This window comes from Schistocerca nitens, chromosome 5, assembly GCF_023898315.1.
Source record: "Schistocerca nitens isolate TAMUIC-IGC-003100 chromosome 5, iqSchNite1.1, whole genome shotgun sequence".
NCBI classification, from domain to species: Eukaryota; Metazoa; Arthropoda; class Insecta; order Orthoptera; family Acrididae; genus Schistocerca; species Schistocerca nitens.
This window is the reverse complement of record NC_064618.1, coordinates 766,345,218-766,372,028: the sequence shown is the minus strand read 5'-3', so window position 1 is coordinate 766,372,028 and position 26,811 is coordinate 766,345,218. Positions and strand designations below refer to the sequence as shown.

The window sequence follows — 26,811 nt, the reverse complement described above, 5'->3', positions numbered from 1 at the left end:
TTCATCATCAACGTTGCTAGAAATGATCACACTGTATTCAGTTGTGTCACTGTCATTAACTCCAGCTAGGTCCTCAAAAACCTGTGGAAGTGTATCAATATCCATTTGGCTTATATCATCTATCTCCAGCTCGGCTACTCCACTGCCAGTTTGGAATTGTTCTTGATTACATTCAGGTTTCATTTGATTGTCACAGTATCATACAGATCATAATTTGATATTTACACTCAAAGCCAACAGAACATACTTGATACGAGAGTACTGCAGAGAGGCAAAGAATAGAAGCAGACCATAAAAACTGTCTTCATTTTAGATACATGTGTAAAACTAGTTATGAGTACCTTCATTATTTTTTACATGGGTACATGTCATAAGAGACTTTTTGAATGCATTAGTTTTTTGTTCTTTGTGTGGAGCTCCAAATGAGTTTGTGCAATATATATATCAATAGAAATGGAAGCTTCCTATACAGAATAGAAAAAAAATAGTGGAAAGGCTTCAGTGTGGAGAGCAAAAAAATACTGAACTTATGGAGTGATACCCCACTAGGGCTAAGTTCTCGAAGTTAAGTTAATCTTATAGAAACAGGGGTTAAGAAATGGACTTCACTATTTTTCTGAATTTTTATTTATCATACTTCATCTTGTGAACGGCTCAATATCAGGGGCCATAATGCTGATAAGTGATTATAAACTGAACTTGCTAACAATACAGGCTTCAATCACAGGAAAAATAGAATTTCTAATGGTCACAACTGCATTAAGAGTAGTGGTATAAGAGTAATGTCTCAAACTTCTATTTTATAAGGACTGACTGTCAGAAACTGGGAGACTTCTATTCAAGTTTCTTCTATGCTCCAGTTGCTCACTTACATGTATCAAAATTTATACTACATTATTTAACTATATCAAAAGAAAATTCAGTCAAGAAAACTAACAAAATTATGAGGCAGTGCTTACCTGCAGGAGCAGAAATATGTAGTACTGCTGAAACACTTCTTATCACTCAGAACTAATAGTTCCTTCCTCGGGGAAGGGAGAGGGATAGGTTGTAGAAGGTTGAAAAGGAAGGGCAGGTCAATCAGACCACCTGCAGTGAGAATAAGGATAGGCAGAGCTGAAGCTTCATCTGTCTCCTTCCAGAGGAAGGCACTATTAGTACCAAAACTAGGAAGTGTGTCACATTTATGTATGACTACTGGCAGTAATTAATTTTTTACAAGGACTAATGAGGCCCACCACATTAAATCGGTTAATGCTTCAAATCAGTCATTTTCAGATTACTTTCAGCTTCCATAAAAGAATAAGATAAAGTACTACTGCCACCAATAATTCTAGTTTTATCTGATGTTTGAGTCATTACCTTGAAATAGTTAAGGATCTTTAAAGGTCGGCAGTGCTCCAAGGCACAATTTGAGCCTTTCACTTTCAATATTTGCAATATCTCTTTTAACTCCGTAACATCATAGAATCTAACAGTACTAGCAATGTGTGAAATGGAAGCAGAATCATCGTCTGGGCCTGAAACATTGTGAAATTCATACATACATTGGCACTTGTATCTGAACTTAAAAAAGCACGGCCAATCATGAAGAATGTAAACATACCTTCAGATATGACAATTCGGAATCCATTTTTACTTATAAATGGACTTGATACAACTATTTCACCAGATGCAGTATCAAAAGAATGCTCTAAAGATGTAAATATATTCCACAGTTCTGGACCTAGCAAACTAAGAAATACAGCATTTAATATCAGTTTTGTTGGGAAACGGCAATACAAACAAAAAAAATATTTAAAAAGAAAGCAAACAAATATTCTTATTAACTTGCAGAAACATAAATATTGGTTGTTCATTAAGCATTCAAGTACTAATACAAGGATGTATTAGCAAGACTTGTAAATTTCTATTCAATAATGGGAAATTTTGCTCAGCATCACGCTCACTAGTAGCTACAATTCTTGTTAACAGTGTCATAAATTTCACTCTCAATAACTGCCTTGGATGGTCACCAAACATGACATTAGTAATTGAAGATTGGGTGAAACTGGAACGAGAAAGTTCAGAAATTATCAACATCTTGCAGAACATATGTTGGAAAGATGCATGGGGCTCTCCAGGAGGTGTGGGTGCATAGCAATAAGCAGGAACACTAGGATTAGCAATAGGGATGGCGGTTATCAGTGACACTGCTGGTTTTCAGTTATATAGGTTTTTTCCAATGCCAGTTTAACCAGATTATTAAAACTGCACAAAATAGCCAGTTTCTGAAATAAGTGTTTTTCAGTTTCTTATTTCTATTATTTCATATATTAAATGTAGAAATCACAGAAAGATTCAAACATTATGACTTAAAGATACATAGAATCAAAATATTAAATTAAACAGGCTAATAAAAGAAAAGTTAGTCTGTCCACCGTTCCCTGCTTTTCTCGAAAAGTGATAAGCGGCTGACTACTACAAAAAATCACCTTTGCTTCTAATTTTTTAAAATTCTACTCAAAAATCATGTTGTAATTCTGGACCATTCACTATTTGGACGAAGTCAGTGCTAAGGAGTGAAAATTGAGTTTGAAGACTCTGTTTTACACGTTAATATGTCCGTTTTCAAGAGCAACAAGCAGGTAAAGGCATATGAGGTCCATTCAAATGAAACCTGGTCAGTGCGTCTGCCTTTGCCTTACATAAGGTGGCACCAAGTAACTGGGGGAATAGAGCCTGACACGTGCGCACCGTTTGATGTAGTATAGCGACAATGTGGTTTCACGCTGAAGAGAAGGTGATTACACACGTTATCGTCCACTACCAAACATGCAGACAAGTCAACAGGAACAACGAGGAGTGATTCGATTTTTGGTGGCACAGGGAGTTGGAGGCCATGAAATGTATCAACAGATGAAGGCTGTGTACAGTGAGTACAGTCTGGGTTGTTCAAGTGTTGTGCAATGGCGCAAACGATTCCTTGAGGGGCACAATTCACTGGAAGACGATGCTCATCCTAGACAGGCTCACTGGGTAATCACACCGTAAATGGTTGTGGAAGTGAATGCTTTAGTCTTGGACAACTGCAGAATCACAGTGGATGAGATTCATCGGTTACTGGGTATTGGCATGGGCAACGTCACACGAACAATGAAGTGTGTGACTGGGTCCAGGCCTGGATCCGACAGCAGCTTACTAACTTCTTCAAGGATGAAATCAACCGTCGAGTATCACAGTGGGATAAATGTGCCAACAGTTTTGGCGGCTATTTTTGAGTGTGTGTACTGTGTATAACTACATTTTTGAGTCAATAAAATCATTACCCTTTTTACTAGTGACTGGGATTCATTTGAATGCCTCTTCTATTATATAGACACAAGCAGCAGATCAGCTGCTTTCTATTTTCATTGCAAACTATGAATGAACTGCTAAATGTTACATTTTCTCCTTATATCACAAATTTGTTGTGGTTCCTCCCGTTTTAATCTTTTAAAGCAAATGGGGCATTGTATTTCACTAATACCACACTTTGTAAAAACTTCCAGACTCGGAATGGTGCCATTCTCTAACACGGTTGATGACCGACTGTCATATAAACCAGATGGGGCAAGTCTTGCACACAGCATGTACATGCATCCCATACAAAAGGCCACTCCACATGGTATCAGGTACATTATTGCCTCAGCAATGCTGTACCAATTCTTATGCCATGTGTTTGTTCCTTGTTGCTGCTGGCATTGTTATTAAAATCCATAGCTTCTCCCTTTTTCCACAATAACGCAATATTTCAAAGCAACGCAAATTTTACAAATAAAAATTACTCATTCCTTGAAAAAGGGTTATTTAAAAATGAAACATTTCAGTACAGCTGCTATGAATAACTGGTGTTTTTACTTGGTTATTAGTAAAAAAATACCGAAAAATGCTGGTTATTCTGAACCAAAACCAGTCAATTTTTACCATCCCTAGTTAGCAACTGCCAAAATTAATCATATTATCAGGAGTACATCTACATCTACATTTATACTCCGCAAGCCACCCAACGGTGTGTGGCGGAGGTCACTTTAAGTGCCACTGTCATTACCTCCCTTTTCTGTTCCAGTCGCGTATGGTTCGCGGGAAGAACGACTGTCTGAAAGCCTCTGTGCGCGCTCGAATCTCTCTAATTTTACATTCGTGATCTCCTTGGGAGGTATAAGTAGGGGGAAGCAATATATTCGATACCTCATCCAGAAACGCACCCTCTCGAAACCTGGCAAGCAAGCTACACCACAATGCAGAGCGCCTCTCTTGCAGAGTCTGCCACTTGAGTTTGCTAAACATCTCCGTAACGCTATCATGGTTACCAAATAACCCTGTGACGAAACGCGCCGCTCTTCTTTGGATCTTCTCTATCTCCTCCGTCAACCCGATCTGGTACGGATCCCACACTGATGAGCAATACTCAAGTATAGGTCGAACGAGTGTTTTGTAAGCCACCTCCTTTGTTGATGGACTACATTTTCTAAGGACTCTCCCAATGAATCTCAACCTGGTACCTACTTTACGAACAATTAATTTTATATGATCATTCCACTTCAAATCGTTCTGCACACATACTCCCAGATATTTTACAGAAGTAACTGCTACCAGTGTTTGTTCCGCTATCATATAATCATACAATAAAGGCTCCTTCTTTCTATGTATTCGCAATAAATTACATTTGTCTATGTTAAGGGTCAGTTGCCACTCCCTGCACCAAGTGCCTATCCGCTGCAGATCTTCCTGCATTTCGCTACAATTTTCTAATGCTGCAACTTCTCTGTATACTACAGCATCATCCACGAAAAGCCGCATGGAACTTCCGACACTATCTACTAGGTCATTTATATATATTGTGAAAAGCAATGGTCCCATAACACTCCGCTGTGGCACGCCAGAGGTTACTTTAACGTCTGTAGACGTCTCTCCATTGATAACAACATGCTGTGTTCTGTTTGCTAAAAACTCTTCTATCCAGCCACACAGCTGGTCTGATATTCCGTAGGCTCTTACTTTGTTTATCAGGCGACAGGGCGGAACTGTATCGAACGCCTTCCGGAAGTCAAGGAAAATAGCATTTACCTGGGAGCCTGTATCTAATATTTTCTGGGTCTCATGAACAAATAAAGCGAGTTGGGTCTCACACGATCACTGTTTCCGGAATCCATGTTGATTCCTACAGAGTAGATTCTGGGTTTCCAAAATCGACATGATACTCGAGCAAAAAACATGCTCTAAAATTCTACAACAGATCGACGTCAGAGATATAGGCCTATAGTTTTGTGCATCTGCTCGACGACCCTTCTTGAATACTGGGACTACCTCTGCTCTTTTCCAATCATTTGGAACCTTCCGTTCTTCTAGAGACTTGCGATACATGGCTGTTAGAAGGGGGGGCAAGTTCTTTCGTGTACTCTGTGTAGAATCGAATTGGTATCCCGTCAGGTCCAGTGGACTTTCCTCTGTTGAGTGATTCCAGTTGCTTTTCTATTCCTTGGACACTTATTTCGATGTCAGCCATTTTTTCGTTTGTGCAAGGATTTAGAGAAGGAACTGCAGTGCGGTCTTCCTCTGTGAAACAGCTTTGGAAAAAGGTGTTTAGTACTTCAGCTTTACGCGTGTCATCCTCTGTGTCTGGATATGCTGTTTCGAGCCACTTACTGATTTAACGTAAGACCAGAACTTCCTAGGATTTTCTGTCAAGTCGGTACATAGAATTTTACTTTCGAATTCACTGAATGCTTCACGCATAGCCCTCCTTACGCTAACTTTGACATCGTTTAGCTTCTGTTTGTCTGAGAGGTTTTGGCTGCGTTTAAGTTTGGAGTGAAGCTGTCTTTGCTTTCGCAGTAGCTTCCTAACTTTGTTGTTGTACCACGGTCGGTTTTTCCCGTCCCTCACAGTTTTACTCGGCACATACCTGTCTAAAACGCATTTTACGATTGCCTTGAAGTTTTTCCATAAACACTCAACATTGTCAGTGTCGGAACAGAAATTTTTGTTTTGATCTGTTAGGCAGTCTGAAATCTGCCTTCTATTACTCTTGCTAAACAGATAAACCTTCCTCCCTTTTTTTATATTCCCATTAACTTCCATATTTAGGGATGCTGCAATGGCCTTATGATCACTGATTCCCTGTTCTGCACTTACAGAGTCGAAAAGTTTGGGTCTCTTTGTTATCAGTAGGTCCAAGATGTTATCTCCACAAGTCGGTTCTCTGTTTAATTGCTCGAGGTAATTTTCGGATAGTGCACTCAGTATAATGTCACTCGATGCTCTGCCCCTACCACCCGTCCTAAACATCTGAGTGTCCCAGCCTATATCTGGTAAATTGAAATCTCCACCTAAGACTATAACATGCTGAGAAAATTTATGTGAAATGTATTCCAAATTTTCTCTCAGTTGTTCTGCCACTAATGCTGCTGAGTCAGGAGGTCAGTAAAAGGAGCCAATTATTAACCTAGCTCGGTTGTTGAGTGTAACCTCCACCCATAATAATTCACAGGAACTATCCACTTCTACTTCACTACAGGATAAACTACTACTAACAGCAACAAACACGCCACCACCGGTTGCATGCAATCTATCCTTTCTAAACACCGTCTGTGCCTTTATAAAAATTTCGGCAGAATTTATCTCTGGCTTCAGCCAGCTTTCTGTATTTATAATGATTTCAGCTTCGGTGCTTTCTATCAGCGCTTGAAGTTCCAGTACTTTACCAATGCAGCTTCGACAGTTTACAATTACAATACCGATTGCTGCTTGGTCCCCGCATGTCCTGACTTTGCCCCGCACCCTTTGAGGCTGTTGCCCTTTCTGTACTTGCCCGAGGCCATCTAACCTAAAAAAAATGCCCAGTCCACGCCACACAACCCCTGCTACCCGTGTAACCGCTTGCTGCGTGTAGTGGACTCCTGACCTATCCAGCGGAACCCGAAACCCCACCACCCTATGGCGCAAGTTGAGGAATCTGCAGCCCACACGGTCGCAGAACTGTCTCAGCCTCTAATTCAGACCCTCCACTCGGCTCTGTACCAAAGGTCCGCAGTCAGTCCTGTCGACGATGCTGCAGATGGTGAGCTCTGCTTTCATCCCGCTAGCGAGACTGGCAGTCTTCACCAAATCAGATAGCCGCCGGAAGCCAGAGAGGATTTCCTCCAATCCATAGCGACACACATCATTAGTGCCGACATGAGCGACCACCTGCAGATGGGTGCACCCTGTACCCTTCATGGCATCCGGAAGGACCCTTTCCACATCTGGAATGACTCCCCCCGGTATGCACGCGGAGTGCACATCGGTTTTCTTCCCCTCTCTTGCTGCCATATCCCTAAGGGGCCCCATTACGCGCCGGACGTTGGAGCTCCCAACTACGAGTAAGCCCACCATCTGCGACCGCCCGGATCTTGCAGACTGAGGGGCAACCTCTGGAACAGGACAAGCAGCCATGTCTGGCCGAAGATCAGTATCAGCCTGAGACAGAGCCTGAAACTGGTCCGTCAGACAAACTGGAGAGGCCTTCTGTTAGCCCTCCGGAATGTCTTTCGTCCCCTGCCACACCTCGAGACGACCTCCCACTCTACCACAGGTGAGGGATCAGCCTCAATGTGGGCAGTATCCTGGGCAGCCACAGTCGTAGTCCAATCGGGGGATGCGTGGGACGAGCTGGCCGTCCCCGACAAACCCCCACCCATCCGGACCCCCACAGTGATGCCCATTGGCAACAGCCTCAAGCTGTGTGACCGAAGCCAACACTGCCTGAAGCTGGGAGCAAAGGGATGCCAACTCAGCCTGCATCCAAACACAGCAGTTGCAGTCCCTATCCATGCTAAAAACTGTTGTGCAAAGAATGTCTGAACTAATCTACAGAGAGCACAAACAAATCGTCACAAAATTTAAACAGTTATTAAAATACAAGATTGCCTAGTAAATGCAGTAATGCTGCTACTTGCGCACTGCTGACACACTGCTCGGCGGCGGAAGGAGACTACGTGATTTTACACTATTCAGGTACTAAAACGTGATGCTACAACTATCAAATACTATAATACGCCGGAAATTTATGAATTAAACAATGCAAGTACCAAAAACTCGCAAAGAAATTAAGAATTAAACTAAGTAACAAATAAGTGAGCTATGAGTATACGATTTTCTGCTGGCAGCTGCTTATCCAACGGCGGCAGGGAACATACTGGCTATGACCAACCGACACTGGCCGTTCAAGACAGAAACAGAAGAAAAATGACTATGCAAATTTACACTATTCAGGTACTCTAACGCAATGCTACAACTCTCAAATACTATAATACACCCGAAATTTATGAATTAAACAATGCAAGTACCAAAAACACGCAAAGAAATTAAGAATTAAACTATGTAACAAATAAGTGAGGTAGGAGTATACGACTTTCTGCTGGCAGCTGCTTATCCAACGGCGGCAGGGAGCACACTGGGGGAGTAACTGACTAAGGTGACTCAGATTAATAATCAGATGTTTCTGCTGGCCCAACAGTCTTTCAAAATAATACTGAATATATTTTATCAGAAAACTGCCTTAAACAACTAGCCTGGGATACCACATATGAAAGAAATACTTTACAACTTTTGGCTACAGCCGTTTTGCTTTCTTCTTGGAGGTGTCACCAATGAGAAAGGGTTTAGCAAACATGATATTACTATTCAAGAAGGTGGATTGCTATGTACTAAAAATAACATATAGATGCACTAAAATGCCAGAAATATTCATTAAAATCACGGAAATTTACAAATAAACATGGTGAATACGTATCAAAAATGTGTCAACCATGCATTTTAAAGTAACACACCAGTATGAAAAGGGCACCCCTTACTGACTTAAACACTTTTTTAGTTTTTTCTAACATCATCTGTAGTAAGTACACCTTTTTAACAGGTATTAGTTGTGTTTGGTGCAAAATGTTACTAGATATGTTTCCAAATTCACTGAAATATATGCCTCTTTTGTCCATAAAAACATTTCCCTAGTTTGAAAACGTCCTCTCCAGTTCACATGACAGCAGGCATTAAAAGCGCAACACTACAATGTAACTAGCACAATATTCCTATAAATGTTTCTCTGAATTGCTATCGAGTACCATGGTGATACAGCATATACAATGTAAGGCCCAAAATATTTGCCTCTGTCTGCTAAAACACTGAGTTTCCAATGTCACTATGATGTTGCTCCTTGTAATGAAAGCATAAAATTCCATAAAATACCTGCCAGTTGTTTGATTAATAATGGTAATCTGCAGAAGAGTGACTAGATGTATACAAGCTGGTTCTGAATTCTTGCTTTCCCTCAAACTTTAATGGGAACATGGATGGGTTTGAGGCATGCAAAATACTTATAAATGTTGTAGGAAAGTTCTTGTAGAAAGTAATTATTTTAGGATTAAAGGAGACCATTGACTGAAAAGCAGAACCATTGTGCTGTCGATAAGCACATACAAAAGAAGGAAAACTTGCTAGTTTTCAGTTAGCCTTTGATGAGATAGAGTAAAACACACACACTCACACACACACACACACACACACACACACACACACACATTCATTCACATGCCTTTGCCCCTACATGGTGCCAGGTAGACTGACAGTGTCAATGTTATTTTTTGGCAGGTGGATTGGTTATCGTGAGGTAGTGTCACATTGGTTGTGTAGAGGGAGAGGGATAGAGGATGCGGCAGGCAGGGAGGGAGACTGGGGCTGGGTGGCTAGTGGCTTGGAGAGTAGTGGCCAGTTTGCCTGCTAGGAACACAGGATGGAGGGGAAGGTGTATGGGCTTGCATGATTGTAGTAGCTGGTGGGAAGTGGCACATGCTGAAGGTGATGTGGGGAAATGAAATGGGAGTGACAGAAGGGAGGACAGTGAAACTGTTGCGAGGAGGGTGCAGGGACAATGAGTTACCTGAGGTTGAAGCCAGGATAATTACAGTAGTGGAGGATGTGTTGTAAGAATAACTCCCATCTGTGCAGTTCAGAGAAGTTGGTGATGTACTTCTTACAGTAAAAAATTGGATGTATTGTGTTTTTTCAAAGTTCAGAGCAAGCCCTTTCGCAGAAAACCAATTAACTACTTTTCCAAAGACATTATTTGTATCATTTTCTATGAGAGTTTCTTTTACTGGATTAATAATGATTCTTGTATCATCAGCAAACAGTGTCAGTTTAGCCTTCTTGTTTCAGATAAGAAGGGAAGTCATTCACATACTTCAAGAACAGAGGGGGACCCATAATCGAACCCTGTGGAACACCTAATGTATTTCACCCCAGTTACAGCAAGTGGGAAATTTTCTTAAATCACTTAATCCATATAAAGAAACTTTTTGCTTCGTGTTCTGTAGATAAGACTTAAACCACTCATATGCTGTTCCATTTATACCGTAGAAATGTAATTTCTGTAACATAATGTCATGGTTCTCACAACCAAATGCTTTGGACAAGTCTCATAAAATTCCTATTGGTGACATTTTACCATTTAAAAACCCTATTATGTGGGCAGTGAAATTGAATATTGCTGTTTCAGTAGAACAGCATTTTTGAAATCCAAACTGTGATTTATTAAGTATCCCATTACTGTTGAGATGGCTAACCACTCTTGACTACATTAATTTCTCAATAATTTTTGAAAATGCTGTAAGCAATGATACTTGACGGTAATTATTTACATCTGTGGTACTCCCTTTCTTTTAGGGAGGCTTGACAATGGCATATTTTAACTTGTCTGGGAAAATACCTTGAGTTAGTGATGCATTACAGATGTGACTCAGAACATCAGCTTAACTGCTCCACATTATTTTAACATCTTGTTAGAGATGTCTTCTACTCCAGCAGAACATTTATTTTTCAAAGATTTAATGATATTCCTTATTTCACAAGAGGTTGTAAGATGAAACCTAATGTGACCAGGGTTTCTCAAAACCGACTCTTCTGTGTATTGCAAGGCTTTTTCTTTCAAACTATTCTCGCCAATTTTTTCACCTACACATAAGAAATCGTTGTTAAATATATTAGCTACTTGTGTACTGATGGTTAAGATGGTCTCATTCTCTTTAATAGTATACTACCTACCCCAGTGGTTACTTTTCACGTCTCTCTTCTAACAACATTCCATGTTTATTTGATTTTATTGCCCAAGTTGTTAATTTCATCTCTAATATACACAATTTTTTTATTTTCTGACAACTTTTCTCAGTATGTTACAATAATTTTTATAGTGTAAAATTTTCTTTCTGTGTTTTTCTTCTCTCTCTCTCTCTCTCTCTCTCTGTGTGTGTGTGTGTGTGTGTGTGTGTGTGTGTGTGTGTGTGTGTGTGTGTGTGTGTGACTCTGGCTCGTCAAAGGATAACTTGAAAGCTTTCCTCCTTTCCTGTGTACCTACTGACAATTCAGCACTTCTGATTTTTGCTGAGGGCTCTCCTTTAATCCTAAAGTATTTACAAAATACATATTTAAAAATTGAAAATTAGAAAACTATAGATATATATATAGTGTAATCAACTGCTTCAATGTACACAAAAATCATTAGATGATCAGCACTGTTTAATCTAGAGATAATTTTGCAGTTTGAATTAGAAAAAGTTGAGGACACGTGTGATGTCAAAAATATTTTAAAACTGACATTGTGGACAGCTTTAGGTTTGTTCAATCTGACTGACTGCTTAAGATTTCACTGTACTAAGAGAAACATACCTTTGTAACAATTTCTAATTGTAATTACAATATAAAAAAACCTTATGCTATGTGCCTCACCACCTGCAAGAGGTTCAGGGAACAACAATGTTTTTGTAACATCATCCTGAAAAATTCTATTCTGGAAGCAGCTACAATGAACACATTACTACAACATTTTCTTTAGGATGCAGGAATCTCAATTATTCCATTACTGTGATATGTTCCAACCAAGTTACATCTTTTAACATGCGGTGGAGAACCATAAACTATTCTGATACCTGTGTCTATATGACTGTATCTGTGACAATGATGAGGAACACGTTTTCATTTTCCAAATGGATCACAAAATAACAAAAATTTAAGATTCCGAACCCACTATGATATAATGGTACCATTCAGAAAATGTTGAAAAAATAGAGACTGTTTCACTATTTCTGCAATACAATGTGTAGCAGAAATGATACTGAAAACTTAAGAGCAACCCATACATCTGTAGGAAGGGCCACGTATGATGCTTTCAGGTGAGAGTAGGTGAAAGATTTATCAGAAAATCCACTAGACATTGGATGGAAGGTTTGAAACCAGTATAGTGTTGAAACTGAGGACATCAGACAAAAGACAATTACTGAATTCTGGATTTAAAAATATTTTTACACGCAAGGACATAACAGTATAAGTGTTTGACCATCATAAATGAGATATACTGAAATAACCATAATAAATGGTATTGAAGAGTAATTAAAGACCACTCTCAGAAAATAAGGCACAGGCTCTGTGGAAATTCAACATTCAATATGTTGTAGAATTAGCCTCGTTCCTCACTCACATGTATCAAAAATCTGAAACACAGTAAATATTCCTGCACAACTGGAAAAGAGTACTGGTCACTTCTGTTTCAAAACAAGTTAAAATGATGTATGCAGAAAAATACAGACCAGTTATTTCAAATAATCAGCATGGGTACATAAAGAAACACAGTGTGAAACACAGCTTGCACTACTCACACACAATATTTTGCAAATAGCAGATGCAGGTGAACAACTAAGTTCCCTCTTCCTACATTTCTACAATGCAATGAATATTCAATCACACCAATTATCTTCATAGATATTTGATTAGCTTGAAGAATTTTTGACTAGTAGAACTGTTAAGAGTTGAAGTCAAGCAAGTGGATAGCAGCTCCTATACTTGTTCTGATTTTGTAACTAAATTATCTTTGACATTTCTGTTATTTAAAAAGACAGTGAAGAGACAAGAAGCTTTCATTCTGTTAAAAGGTGCAGTTAGTTTCTCTTCTTTAATGGTTAAAACAGTTTTTCTTTCAACAAATGTTAATGTGTGTAATATGACTGTTTTTTTCACTATAACAATAACCAAGTGTACAATAATGGACAACAAATATTCAACAGAAACAAAACATTGGACATATGTCAACAGAAACATAAGAAGAGCACTAATATTCTCAATAGAAGTAAATAATTTCTCTAGAAGAAAGAAAATGTTGATAAGTTTTCAGATGGGTCCTTGTTCAGAACTAAGAAACACACATACGCCTGCCGGAAGAATATACTCGTAGTTACGCAGGTGTAATAGTGTGTAGTGTATCTTCTTAGTCTTGAAGGAGGAATCTTCCAAACGCTTGGCAACTCTTCCTGTCTTGTTTATGTGCCAATTCACCACACAACACCTAAACTATGTCATGATTTGCTACCTTTAGTCCTTCCATTATTTCCATTCCATCAAGGATTTTCTACTGTCCTATTTATGCAGTTTATAACATACTGCAGTAGCAGTGTCAGATCATTCACTGGATCATCATAAGGAAACACAAAATAACTTGACTTTAACAGCTTCTCTAGTTGGTGTAGTAGCAGCTCTCTTTAAATTTGTATAAACATAAGAGAATTCCAGCAATAAATAGAAAAAACCCAATAGTATTCAATGACAAGATTAGTGGTATATTCCTTGTGCTTGTTGCACTGTTGAAATAGTAACAGATTATTCTCTGAAGAGACATGAAATCTGACAACCGTACAAAATCAACTGTAGGGAAGGTGAAAAGAGAGCTAGGATTCGTTAGAAGAAGTCTGGGAAAGTGCAGAGCATCTTTATAGATAACTACATATGAAGTACTACACAGTAGTGTGACCTATTCTAGAGTACTGCTCCAGTGTTTGGACCCTTTAGCAAGTAGGCAGACGACAGACATTGTATAAATACAAAAATGCGTATTTCAGGTCGCATCTAGTTGGTATAAGCCCATATCCTCAGGGAACTAACTGAGATCTTTGGAGGAAAAGCAGGGCAAATGTTTGGAAGTGTTTTTTGTTGAAGATTGCAACAATTCTGTTGCCACCAACATATATCTTACATATGAATTAGTGCAAATAGGTAGTATACTGACAAGGGAGGTCTCCAGGGGTGGGATCAACTTTTTGAAACCACTTATGTGGTGTTGTAGTTCAGTGTCCCAGTTATCACACCTTGCAAGGCTGCAACCATTCACCCTGGTGGGCCACTATTTGTTAGTAATCTACCAAACTCATTTTTCATGATCCACTACAGCCTTGCAAATAGGAATGATTTTAAGAATGGTGCTGTAGCCTATTGGTTAAGTTATTTGGTTGGTATATTCAAGGTTGTGGGTTTGCTTCCCCCAGGATTTTCTATCAAAATGATTATAATGATTATTTTTTTCGAATTAATTGGTACACACACACACACACACAGAGAGAGAGAGAGAGAGAGAGAGAGAGAGAGAGAGTTAGGTGTTAAAGTCAGTAGTAATGAAATAACTAAGATTACAGTAGATGATAATGTTCTTGTAAACCCAGCTCAAATATCTGAGTGTTTAAATGAATTCTTCATAAATGTAGCAAAGTCAGAAGTTGATGTAGCAGGATATCAGAGTAAAGTAATCCCCTTTGGACTCGACCAAGAAGCCGAGTATCTCACAGATTTTAAAAAAGTCACAATAAAGGATGTGAAAAATGTTATATTGTCATTAAAAAATAAAAATTCTGCTGGGTGGGATGGGACACCAAGTAAAGTGATTAAAGCAGTATATGACATAATAGCACCCCTGCTAGCTAAAATAGTCAACCAATCTTTCGAACAGGGATGCTTTCCTGATGTGTTAAAATATGCCGAAGTGAGACCTCTGTCCAAGAAAGGGTCGAGGGAAGATATGGGAAACTATCACCCTATTTCTATTCTCCCAATCCTGTCAAAAGTGTTAGAGAAAGTAGCTGCAAATCAGATCAAAAATTTTATTCTAAAAAATGATATTATCGTAAGTAACCAATTTGGATTCCAACAAGGAAAAAACACACTGGATGCAGTAAATAACTTCATTAAGAAGATATGCAAATCATTGGATCAGAGAAGTAAAGTCGCACGTATCTTCTGCGATGTTTCAAAAGCATTTGACTCTGTGAACCATGACTTGCTTATCTACAAATTAAACAAATATGGAATTAAGGACAAAGCTCTGAAATGGCTCACATCATACTTGCACAACAGAAAGCAAAGGGTAAGTGTCACACCAAATGCAGTGAATTATTATTCTAAATGGAGTACAGTATCACAAGGTGTGCCTCAAGGCTCCATTTTGGGGCCAATCCTTTTCCCATCCTATGTAAATGACTTGCCCATAAATATAAATTCCCCATCAGTTCTGTTTGCAAATGATACTTCTGTTTTAATTGAAGATCAAATGATACTTCTGTTTTAATTGAAGATGATCCAGAAAAAATTCAGAGCTCCATTGTGAGCACAATTGGTACTCTAGAAAACTGGTTCCAGTTAAATGGCTTGAAACTGAACATTGCAAAAACCAATATGGTACATTTCAAAACCAAACATTTGAAATGTGTGGATCTTAAAATACATCATCACAACCACCCTATGGAAGAAGTTAACACAGTCAAATTCCTAGGACTAAATGTGAACAACAACTTAAACTGGACTACACATATTGAGTTCCTATCAAATAAACTAAGCAGCTTTGCATTTGCAGTGCAAATACTAGCAAACTCTACTGACATGAGTACACAAAAAACAGAATATCATAGTTATTTTGAATCTGTCATTAGGTATGGTATCATTTTCTGGGGAAATTCAAGTAGTGTATCTCGAATACTGAAACTGCAAAAGAAAATTATAAGATACATGTGTAGTGCACAACAAACAGAATCTTGTTGCCAATTATTTCGGAACCTTAAAATCCTAACAGTTCCCTCCATATACATTTATGACATTATAATCTTTGTACACAGCAGACAAAAATTATTTGAGGAAAATCATTTTAACCACACATACAACACAAGAAATAAAAATAATTTTTTGCTACCCACACACCATTTGAAATTATATGTATGAACTCCACAGTATATGGGGATGACAATATATAACAAGCTAATGGGCAAAAATATATTTAATATGAAGCCAGAGAGTCTAAAAATAAGGCTACAGCAGATTCTGTGGGAGAAATGCTACTATTCAGTAGAAGAATTAATAGAGGATGACATGCTAATTTGAGCAAGGGGTAATTAATTGTTAGTCTTTTATTGTATGTGTAACAAAACTGTATTATTATTATGATACCATTTGTTAAAATCAGTTGTTGTAATTAATTGTTAGTTTTTTTATTGTATGTGTATTTTTATATTGTATTATTGTTATGGTACCATTTGTTAAAATCAGGTGTTGTATGTATATGGTAAAACTTTACCAAAATTTTGACGTGTCTCCTCTACCTGAATCAAATGATTTAGATTATGTACGTTATGAGACTAATAAACCACAATTCACACACACTCTTCGCTGCATCAGTTTTTTCCTGTTATTCTTTTTTCATTTTTTATCTTTGCTCAAGCAATTCTAATTATTTTTATGTATTTACTTTGCTTTAATTTCTTCCTTTTCATTATGTTATATTTGCTTCTGTGTTGTTGCAATCATTATTTGTATTATTTGCTTTAATTTCATTTTATTTATAACACCTTCTTTCATTTAAATCTACAGTAGCATTATTTTGTATGAGGCAAGAAGAACTTCTATGATAATAACTATCCAAAAACATGTACATGTCATAATGAAAAACAGTTCGATCATCGTTTTAAAACTTTAAATATAATGATAGATAAACAAAAATAGTTAAAAATACATTGATAAAGATACCAACAGAAAAAGTATGAAAGGAATTAAAAAATGAGAGCGAATAAAAAGGTTAACACAACAATTAAAATGCTACTACATACGAGTATAGATGAAAAATAAAAATATTTAAACCAGTTAACTGAATAAAAATAATGATCAAAGTCATGTTGATAAATGTGTAAAAACAATGAAATTTTAAATGGTGCCCGGCTGGTCTCAAAGCCACAATGTTTAGCATTCTAGCCCAGCAACGTGTCTGCTACGCTACAGTACCATTTCAAAACTTGGTACTACTTTTAAGGCTCTAGCATACTATGAAAAATTCATTGTTGTCAATTACTAGAAAATGAAACAAGTTGATACCAGACCTGATGATCTCCCATAGTGAGTCATACACACAACCATTTACTCCTCATCCTGTAACCAAATAAAATAGGATAGAAAATCGCTAATATTAGTATAAACTATCTTCCATCATGCATAGCACTGTGAGGAGTAGTGCTATGTATGTATATACAGATACAAATCAAAGCATGCAAACCTTACCAATACATTCTACATTCTTTCTCATTTTATGCTATAAGTACAGTATTTTGATTTAATAGTCACACTGTCATCTCATATTCAAAAGAACACAAGTACTATTTAAGAGCCTTAACAACGTAACTAGAGAATACTGAATGTACATTTAACTCAACAAGCTGAACTCTTCATTATACGATGATGTATTACTTTTAGTACCCAAAACCTCAAATCAAAATCACTTAGTACTGATCACATTCTACTTTTATAATTAAAATTGTGTCTACACTGGCCCTACCTTGTCCATTAATGGTCTGCTTCTGAAGACAGTAGTTACTTTTACACTGCTACTATTTCGGTTTTCATTTTGTGGTTATGGCTACAAACAATAAAACTCATACTATTTAAATTTGCTTATCTCTTTCATGCGATATAGAGTGTGACAGACTGTTGCATCATACACATAACATGCGAACATAAGATGTATTACCTAGGTCTAAGAGGTATATTGTTCATAACTGGAGCCAAGGGCACTGTTGTCTCCTTCATCATTTTATGAAACTCGACAGTCTCCTGCAATGCCCAATGCCTGATTATCCCAATCTCTCTGTTTTTCATATATAACCACACACCATGTGGTCGTATCTGGCCAATCACAAATATTTCACCAGATCCTTTGCCTGAACTGGAAATTAAATATATTAAATGAAATAATGCAATAAAACTAATGTTACTGAAATGAAAATAATCTTAAAAATTAAAAGCACCTGCAATTATTTACACATGAGAAGAAACTAAGTATAACAGCATGATATTCCACAGACTCAACCATTCAACATGAATAAAAAGAAGAAAACAGTGAAGTCTGAACTGAGTATCTGGCACATTTTCGAACCAGATATTTCTTCAAAATACCATAGCCATACAACTTGAGTTGTTGTTGAAAAGAACAGCGGTCTGTGATTAAACCACAACCAAACATAGATAAAACAACACAGTAAAGATTATTGTCTCACATATATTTTAGCTTAATGTGGAGACAACAGATAATAGATGATGACAGACTGTCAAATGTATAAAAGCTGGTAGAGTCAATACCTTTCAAAGTATGTGCCTACTTCATAAATTTGAGAAAAATGTGAACTAACAATGGTTAAGCAGAAAAGTCACCCAGAATTCCATACCACAAGAGAATATGATACGAGGAAAACCATTGTCTCTTGCTGGCAACTCATTGCTGATTTTATTCTTGCCCTGGCCTGCAGCAACACCTTGGTAAAGGGTACTTGGTTACAATCCTGCTTGGTCTTTGTTAACTCTCACTGCATCTAAGCCTTTACCCTCTCTCTTTCTCTTCCTTTTGCTGGACACAAGAACTCTGAGCTATGGATCATACAGTTTGTAGCATTACTGTTTAAATGAGTACCATTACTTGGGCATATACAACAAACTTAAAATCAGTCTGAAAAGATCCAACATAAAAAAAATGTGTCTGTTCAGATCATTCGTGAATGGTATTTCTAGTAAGAATTTAATACATGACATACATCAAAAAAGTGTATACTACTAATGATCCCAAAAAGTTTAATCATTTGTTATTGATCAGGTATCATTACAATGCAACTACGCTCCACTGAGAGGGTGATGAGAGTGCCCAACACTTTTGAGGAAACAAAGACCTGGTTCTCTGTTGAATAAGCTGAAATTCACACACTTGCCAAATCACTGACATGTAAGAAACTGGACAGAGGTCCTCCATAGTGAGTCAAACGAGCTGTCAACTAGCTGATAGGTATCTTCTATTTGCCTGAACAATTGAGAAAGCCTATGCAACTTGTAAGTCCTCCCACATCGGCTGCCTGAGTCACGGAAGTTCCACATAAAGAATGTACCATTAAGATATGTCTTAAGTGCTTTTGACCTTCTGACATTTTCTGTGGTACATTTTGAAAATAGGAACTTTGTTAGATACTCTGCAGTCACAAAGTATGGTACAGATGTATTAATAGTACATTCGAACAATGGAAAGTCCAGGATGGAACATCAACAATATTATGTAAAGAATTGATTGCTACTCACCCTAAAGATGACACGTTGAGTTGCAGGCAAGCATGACACAAAGACAGTTACATGTAAGCTTTTGGCCAATGCCTTCTTCAGAAATGAAAACACACACACACACACACACACACACACACACACACACATACACACACACACTTTCACACAAGTAAGCACACCTCACGTTCACACATGACCACTATCTCTGGCTGCTCTGACCTGAATGGTCAGAGATAGCGAACATGTGTGTGTGAGGTGTGCATACTTGTGTGAACATGAGTGTGTTTTTTTCCTTTTAATGGTACATTCGTTACATGTTACATTACCACATGTCCTGATACTCAGCAGACCTCAGTGAAATGGGACTATAAAAGGGGCAATAAGGTCAAGATGCGAGTTCGAAAGGGGCCCTGGGAAATGGCACATAATTTCGGCACAAATAGGGCACGGTATGACAGTCATGCACGCATGGAACTAGTCAACTGAAAAGGTCATACACAGCAATAATTGACAACTGGCCTACACAAACGTGATCGCAAGTCTGGACGACAGCCATCTTGTCCACAAAAGACTGTACAACATCACCCATGAAAGTCACTCAAAGACGAAGCAGCAATGGTTTGGACCCATCTGCTGTGAGCTGGACTGTAGCATGGTTGCCACGGCATTCAATTCATTTTACAGACACCACAAAACCCACAGATTGCGATGGATTTATCAACACCATCACTGCAAGGGTAAGCAGCAAAATGTGGAATTTTCAGATAAGTCCCCCTTCAAAGTGTCCACTGTGATTGTGTATCAACAAAGATTCCCCAGATGAAAATATCCAAGTCCTCTGTTATATTACGAGGCTCTGTACATAGCATATGAGGGCTGCACACCATACTCAATTCTCCACAACCAAGATCTGGAAGAATTCGGCAATCCCTATCATTTGTGTATTGTCCTGTACCTAATCTGTTATATAAAGCTTATTTCAGTCATTTGCATTCTTCTTGGTGGTGTCATACTCACAAAGGTTTGTGTACATTCAGCAGTGCTCCAACAAATATAAAACAAGTGTGAGTCTCCTGCACAACCCGTATTATAAATAACCCCAACCCTGGTTGAGGACTACCATTAAAACCACACCAGTCACCACTAGCTTCATAGAGCTGTAATGGTGTTTTTCCCTATGGTTTTGTTCTGGAAGTTCATTCTGTTGGTGGGAGACAAATTAAACTGAGTGCTAGTAATAGTATAACTAACAATACACTTTATGCTTGACAAGTTATGAATTGTTACCACAGAAGGCTAAGTTAAGATCTGGCATTTAAACACTGCCTTGTGCAACATAAAACCTGCATGATGAATTGTATCTATAACTTTTAAGAAAGAGAGCTTTGGTGATCTGTATACACTGCATCCATAATCAAGAACATGAAAGCCGGTAAAACTGTAGCAAGTGTGTTCTATGTGCTCTCATTGCATTTCCATGACCACATTCTTTTATTGGTTCAATGAATGAAGTACTTCCACCAAATAACTAATACATTCAATGCACCTTTAGCAAAAGCTTTGAAGTGGTAGTCATTTGTTGCCCTCTTCCCTAATGATATTATCCAATAAGAGAAAAGATCATGAGGAATGTGTGCAAAAGATTGGTACCACGTAAACAGCAGCAATGACACAGAACATATACTAACCCTCATTAAGGTTGATTCCAACAGAAGCTAGAAAGCTGATGGTTTATTTTACAGTATTATGTAGTCACATAGTGATACAATTTTTATCAAATCTAACTTTAGTGAGAAAATCTTATGTTCAATGTAGGACACTACACTTAACACAATTCAGTAGAAGATATAACATTTTTCACCTGATGAGTACCTCAAATGCTATAACGGCATTCATCATAGCAGTCAGATCATTATCAGTACAGCTCAGTATTTAACCCATCTTGAGATCCAATTTTGGGGAATGGAGTCACGGTACAGCCAACAGATGGCACATGTGTTAAATCATTTCTCACCATTGTTAAGACCAGTTTGGATGATGCAAGCTGTATGAATGGTGATTCTCAGGTTAAATATAAAAATACTTTTTTCACAGCAAAAGTTCTCAATGAAGTTAAGCTCAGATAACAACTGAAAGATCATTCATGACCACTAGAAAGTAACAGGAACAAAGTCCGCTGGCGTTATACTATTTCCGAGGGAAGCCTCATGCCAAGTGGCTATAGGAATGGTGTCCAGGTGAATGTGCAGTGTGGCATACTGTGAAGCAGTGCAAATACGGTGCAGTGTAGAACAGTGTGTCTGGGCTGATTTCGACGAGTTCTGATTGGTGACATGAGGTGTAGCCAGCTCCTGGCCCGGAACTGAGCGAGCAGTTAAATGCTGTTGCAAGAGGTTGATTCAACAATGTGCCAGTGTGAGACGGTACGGCACTGGTGAATATGGAGTGGCAGCAAAGGTGGAGGTCTTGGAGGCTCTGGGAACCCTGTGGCTTGACCAATGTGGCGACAGCATGGTGGTGCTGACGTCAGGTGCGGTGTCAGTGTGTGCTGATGAACTTGTGGACAGCAAGATAGCATTACTTGCTGTTAGAGCAAGGGGGGGGGGGGGGGCAGAAATGTGAAAGTGTGCATAAGGAGCATGTGAGGTGCACATGAGAAGTGCAGTGATGTAGGACTAGCGTGGAGGGCAGTGAGATGCCACTAGGAAGAACAGAAATGGCAAAAGCAGAAGGGAGACCACAGTGGCAGAAAGGTCTTTGCTGCAATGGGCACAGGAGCACAGGAACAACTGAATGGAAGGAGACCAGAAAGGCCGAAAGTTTGCTGCTGCTGGGTGCATAAGAGCAGTACCCAGAAGCAAGGGCCCTCGAGAGGAAGTAAACCATGGCAGCTTTGGGCGGAGGCAATGGTGCGTGTTGACATGCAGTGCTGGGATTGACTATCGGAGTATAGCATTTGGTTTTACTGTATTGGAGCCAAGGGACAAAACTAATACAAAATCTGTCATAGAAAGTCTGTAGTCGACATCAGGAACAAGTCAGAACAGTGCACATGGCAGCACTGGCACAGATGAAATGAGGGGACATGGAGGCCAGACAGGACAACAACAGCTGATGATCCCAGGAGCTTCATAAAAAGCGGACTCGAACCTAATCACCAATGGATATCCAGACGATGCTAACCTCAGGCAAAGGGCTGACCACAGCTGCAATGGACAGAACAGTGTCGGGCAAGGCTGGAGATGGGAGGCGGTTAAGTGGTGGACGAGACGAAAAGTCAGTGAAGGCACAGGAGGTACTGGTGCAAAGTCTGAGGCTGGATCAGCCCTGACACATGGGCAAGGAATACCAGCCATCTCTCACAAACTGTCCCTGTTGACACTGTTTCACCATGGTAGTGACTCCAGAAACACAATAGAAATAGCAACAAACAACATGGTATTCAAGTACACAAAGTGCAAAAATGTATACATAGCGGGACGTCATCACACCGGTAAAGTATCCAACCTGGGTAATAAAGCAATGTCTCCAAAATGGCAAGAGAGCATGGCAGAAAACACATCTTTATCCTCATTATCACTGTTAAGTCCCGTTTTTATCCTCTACGAAAATTATTTAATCCTCCATTGCCACGGTTGAAACTCTTTTGGGTGATGCACATTGATGAATCATGATACCAAGGTTGAACTTAAGAACACTTTATTAACAGCACAAGTTCACAATAAAGTTAAGTTCGAATAAGAACTGAGAGATCACTTGTTATCAACTGAAAGCAACAGAAATAAATTCTACTGGTGTTACAACAATTCCGAGGGAAGCCTCATTCCAAGTGGCTATAAGAACAGCGTCCAGGAGGACCACATGGTGTGGTATACCTTTAAGCAGTGTGGAGACAGTGCAGTTTAGAATGGAGCATCCAAGCTGGTCTCAGTGAGTTCCAATTGAAGAGGTAAGAGGTGTAGTTGACTCCTGGCCCAGAACTGAGCTAGAAGTTGAATGCTACTGCTGGAAGTTGCGCTCCACCTTAAGTATCCAGCAGGTGGAGGTATGACTGTGACCATGTGACATGCGGACGATAATTTGTTCTTCGATAGCAGTGCCACCAGTTTCCTGAGGTGCAAGCTGCTCACAAGCATGACTGGTGCCCCTGGTGGTGGCCGTAATGAACAGTTCATCAACAGACTGTTTGTACATAGTATCATGTCCACAACACGCAATGCCTTTTTGGTATTTGTAAGCAGCCTCTGGAGGAGGGAGGTCTTTGTAACAAGAGTAAGCAACCTACAGGGCGAAAGCGGTTTGCAGGAAGCTTAATATAGTCATCCAACAGCCAATATACATTATCAATATCTGTAAAGGTTTTATTTCGGAAATATTATTAAGATTTAAGGTGAAAACCAGCATTTCATGGCTTAAGAGTGTGGATTTCATACAAAACTAACACAAGCCTATATTCTGAAAGAGACTTGAACAGAAAATTCTACCACAAATGCCATTAGGGACCACATGCAAGAGTGAAGGCTTCCGTGGCGTGTCAGTACAATAAAATATGCCCAAGTTACCAACTGCTTCAGTCCACAACATTTCAGAAAGCTTATTCTCTCATCCAAATGTTGCTAAAGTACTGGAATGTAGAATATGCTACCAAAAGGTCGCTGATAGTGTGGATTGACACAGTAATGTAAGAAAATTTTATTACAGGTAGCACTATTTCATTGATGTTATTAACATTGTTACAAATAACTACCATCTGATCACTGAAATTTCATGCACAGTACATTTAACAGATTATTAAAACGATAGTAAATGCAGGTTTACCTTTTGTGCTTTAATGCTATTTCTTCCATTTTTTGATTAATTTCTGTCATAGAACAAGGCACACAGCCATCTACACTATGGAGATCATCCAATGGAGGTTTCCTCCTTGGTGTGGTATTCAGCATTTCTACTACACTTGGAGAACATATTTTTTCAGTACTTTTCCTAGTGGGAACATTGTGCTTCCTCTCTTCCTCATCTCGTGCTATTTCTTCATATTTAGACTTCTCTTCATCTGTCAGTTGTTTCCAGTGCTCAGCCAGAAGGCTAGCAACTTTTGTGAATGCAACACCAGGGTTTTCTTCAAGAACTACAAAATTTATATAAAAAATGTAATTAAGTTCTGGAATACACATTAAGGGGGACACATGCATAAGACAACAAGTACATACGTTTTGGACGCATATGTCTTGAAAATTTTGTGAATGCGCTCTGCTCTTTACAGCCCATTTGACTGCTGACACTGTGCAAGGACAGATCAAAAAATTCCTTTTTACTCTTGTTCACTTTTGGCAGTAAGAGTTTAGCACCCTAAAGAAAACATAATAAAGGCTCAAAATATATAAAAATTTAAGGTTCAAACACTATCACAACTGAAAAAACAACCAATATCTCACACCAAAAGACGGATGGGTTAACAGGCTTAATACATAACAGTGTAGGAAACTCACCATTAACAAAGTAACAACACTGATACGTAGATGCAAATAATATAAAGAACAGTGTGAAATGCTTTTTTTGTTACCAAACTTAGTAGAATATGTGAACTTCAGCACAACAGCCATTCAAGAATGTGTGTGCAATCCTTTACTTCTGCCTGTTACAGGCAGTGAGCTCAAGAATCAAAACAGATATTCAATGGTGTAGGCATTTGCTATTTAAATTATTTTCATTTTACTATTTTGCAAGACTATTTCCATCTACTTAAAGAAATTCACATTACACCATAAGCTGCTTTTAGTGAATGACACTTAGTGATTCCTAGTTCCAGAAGGACATAGTGTTTTCAAGTAGATGTAAAAATACATTACAACATCATCATCTTGGTAAGATAGAATTTCACATCTAAGTTAGCTGTGTTGGTCATGAAAATATACATCAAAGCTTTCTGTACTGCTATCAGTTGCTCCACATGATGTATCAACATAGGTCTGTCACAGTTATTGTACAACAGACATCGTCTTTTCCAGTTTTCCTGCAGTTTTTTTTTCCTTCAAATAATAATAATAATAATAATGAAAAAAATATTTAAGTTCCAAGCTTCCTTGCCAAGGAATATAATTTAGTAGATATACTCTGAGAGTAGTATTTGCCTTAAGAATGATCGTTACAAAGAGACAGTTTCAGAGACCACATAATAGAGAGTTTGGTGTAAAGTGGGGATGAGGTCACACAAAAATAAAGAATAGTATTCAACACTGATTACTTAAATGAAAATGACTTCATTATAAGTATCACTGAGTACAGCTACCACCTTAAAAATTTAAGTAAATATGATGCATGCCATAGAACACTTTTGTATTATAATATGGCCTGTGTGGCAGGCAATTGAATAATTTTCTCTTTTTTAAAATGTCAATAGCTTGTTCTATTTTGTACAATGTTAATGAGGCACTAGTTCCCACAGGACTAAGACATATAAGATATATAATTAGAGGAGCCTGATTTATGTGATATGGAAGTGATCACTAACATCTACATCTACATTTATACTCCGCAAGCCACCCAACGGTGTGTGGCGGAGGGCACTTTACGTGCCACTGTCATTACCTCCATTTTCTGTTCCAGTCGCATATGGTTCGCGGGAAGAACGACTGTCTGAAAGCCTCCGTGCGCGCTCGAATCTCTCTAATTTTACATTCGTGATCTCGGGAGGTACAAGTAGGGGGAAGCAATATATTCGATACCTCATCCAGAAAAGCACCCTCTCGAAACCTGGTGAGCAAGCTACACCGCGATGCAGAGCGCCTCTCTTGTAGAGTCTGCCACTTGAGTTTGCTAAACATCTCCGTAACGCTATCACGGTTACCAAATAACCCTGTGACGAAACACGCCGCTCTTCTTTGGATCTTCTCTATCTATTCCGCCAACCCGATCTGGTACGGATCCCACACTGATGAGCAATACTCAAGTACATGTCGAACAAGTGTTTTGTAAGCCACCTCCTTTGTTGATGGACTACATTTTCTAAGGACTCTCCCAATGAATCTCAACCTGGTACCCGCCTTACCAACAATTAATTTTATATGATCATTCCACTTCAAATCGTTCCACACGCATACTCCCGGATATTTTACAGAAGTAACTGCTACCAGTGTTTGTTCCGCTATCATGTAATCATACAATAAAGGATCCTTCTTTCTATGTATTCGCAATACATTACGTGATGAAGGCCCTGAGATCTTTTTACAGAAATTATGAAACAGCTTCTCAATCAGTTTTGGAGTCAGTATGAATTCTTGGAAGTATCACATTTTTAATTTCTATATCCTCAGGTGAATCTGATGAATGCTGTTTAGTTTTGTCTGGATTGCAAAGGAGTTTACTGGC

General features: G+C 38.6%; 1 protein-coding gene across 1 annotated transcript in view; it reads right to left on the bottom strand.

The window, feature by feature from the left end:
- LOC126260937 (PMS1 protein homolog 1-like) overlaps positions 1 to 26,811 on the bottom strand; it is a 137,719-nt gene that overhangs the window by 9,261 nt on the left and 101,647 nt on the right. Inside the window, exons 8-12 of the mRNA XM_049958444.1 lie at positions 24,654 to 24,792; positions 24,262 to 24,571; positions 17,873 to 18,067; positions 1,607 to 1,734; positions 1,363 to 1,520 (exon numbers count right to left, since the gene is read on the bottom strand). Coding sequence (XP_049814401.1) covers positions 1,363 to 1,520; positions 1,607 to 1,734; positions 17,873 to 18,067; positions 24,262 to 24,571; positions 24,654 to 24,792 — 930 coding nt within the window. The remainder of the gene's footprint in view (positions 1 to 1,362; positions 1,521 to 1,606; positions 1,735 to 17,872; positions 18,068 to 24,261; positions 24,572 to 24,653; positions 24,793 to 26,811) is intronic.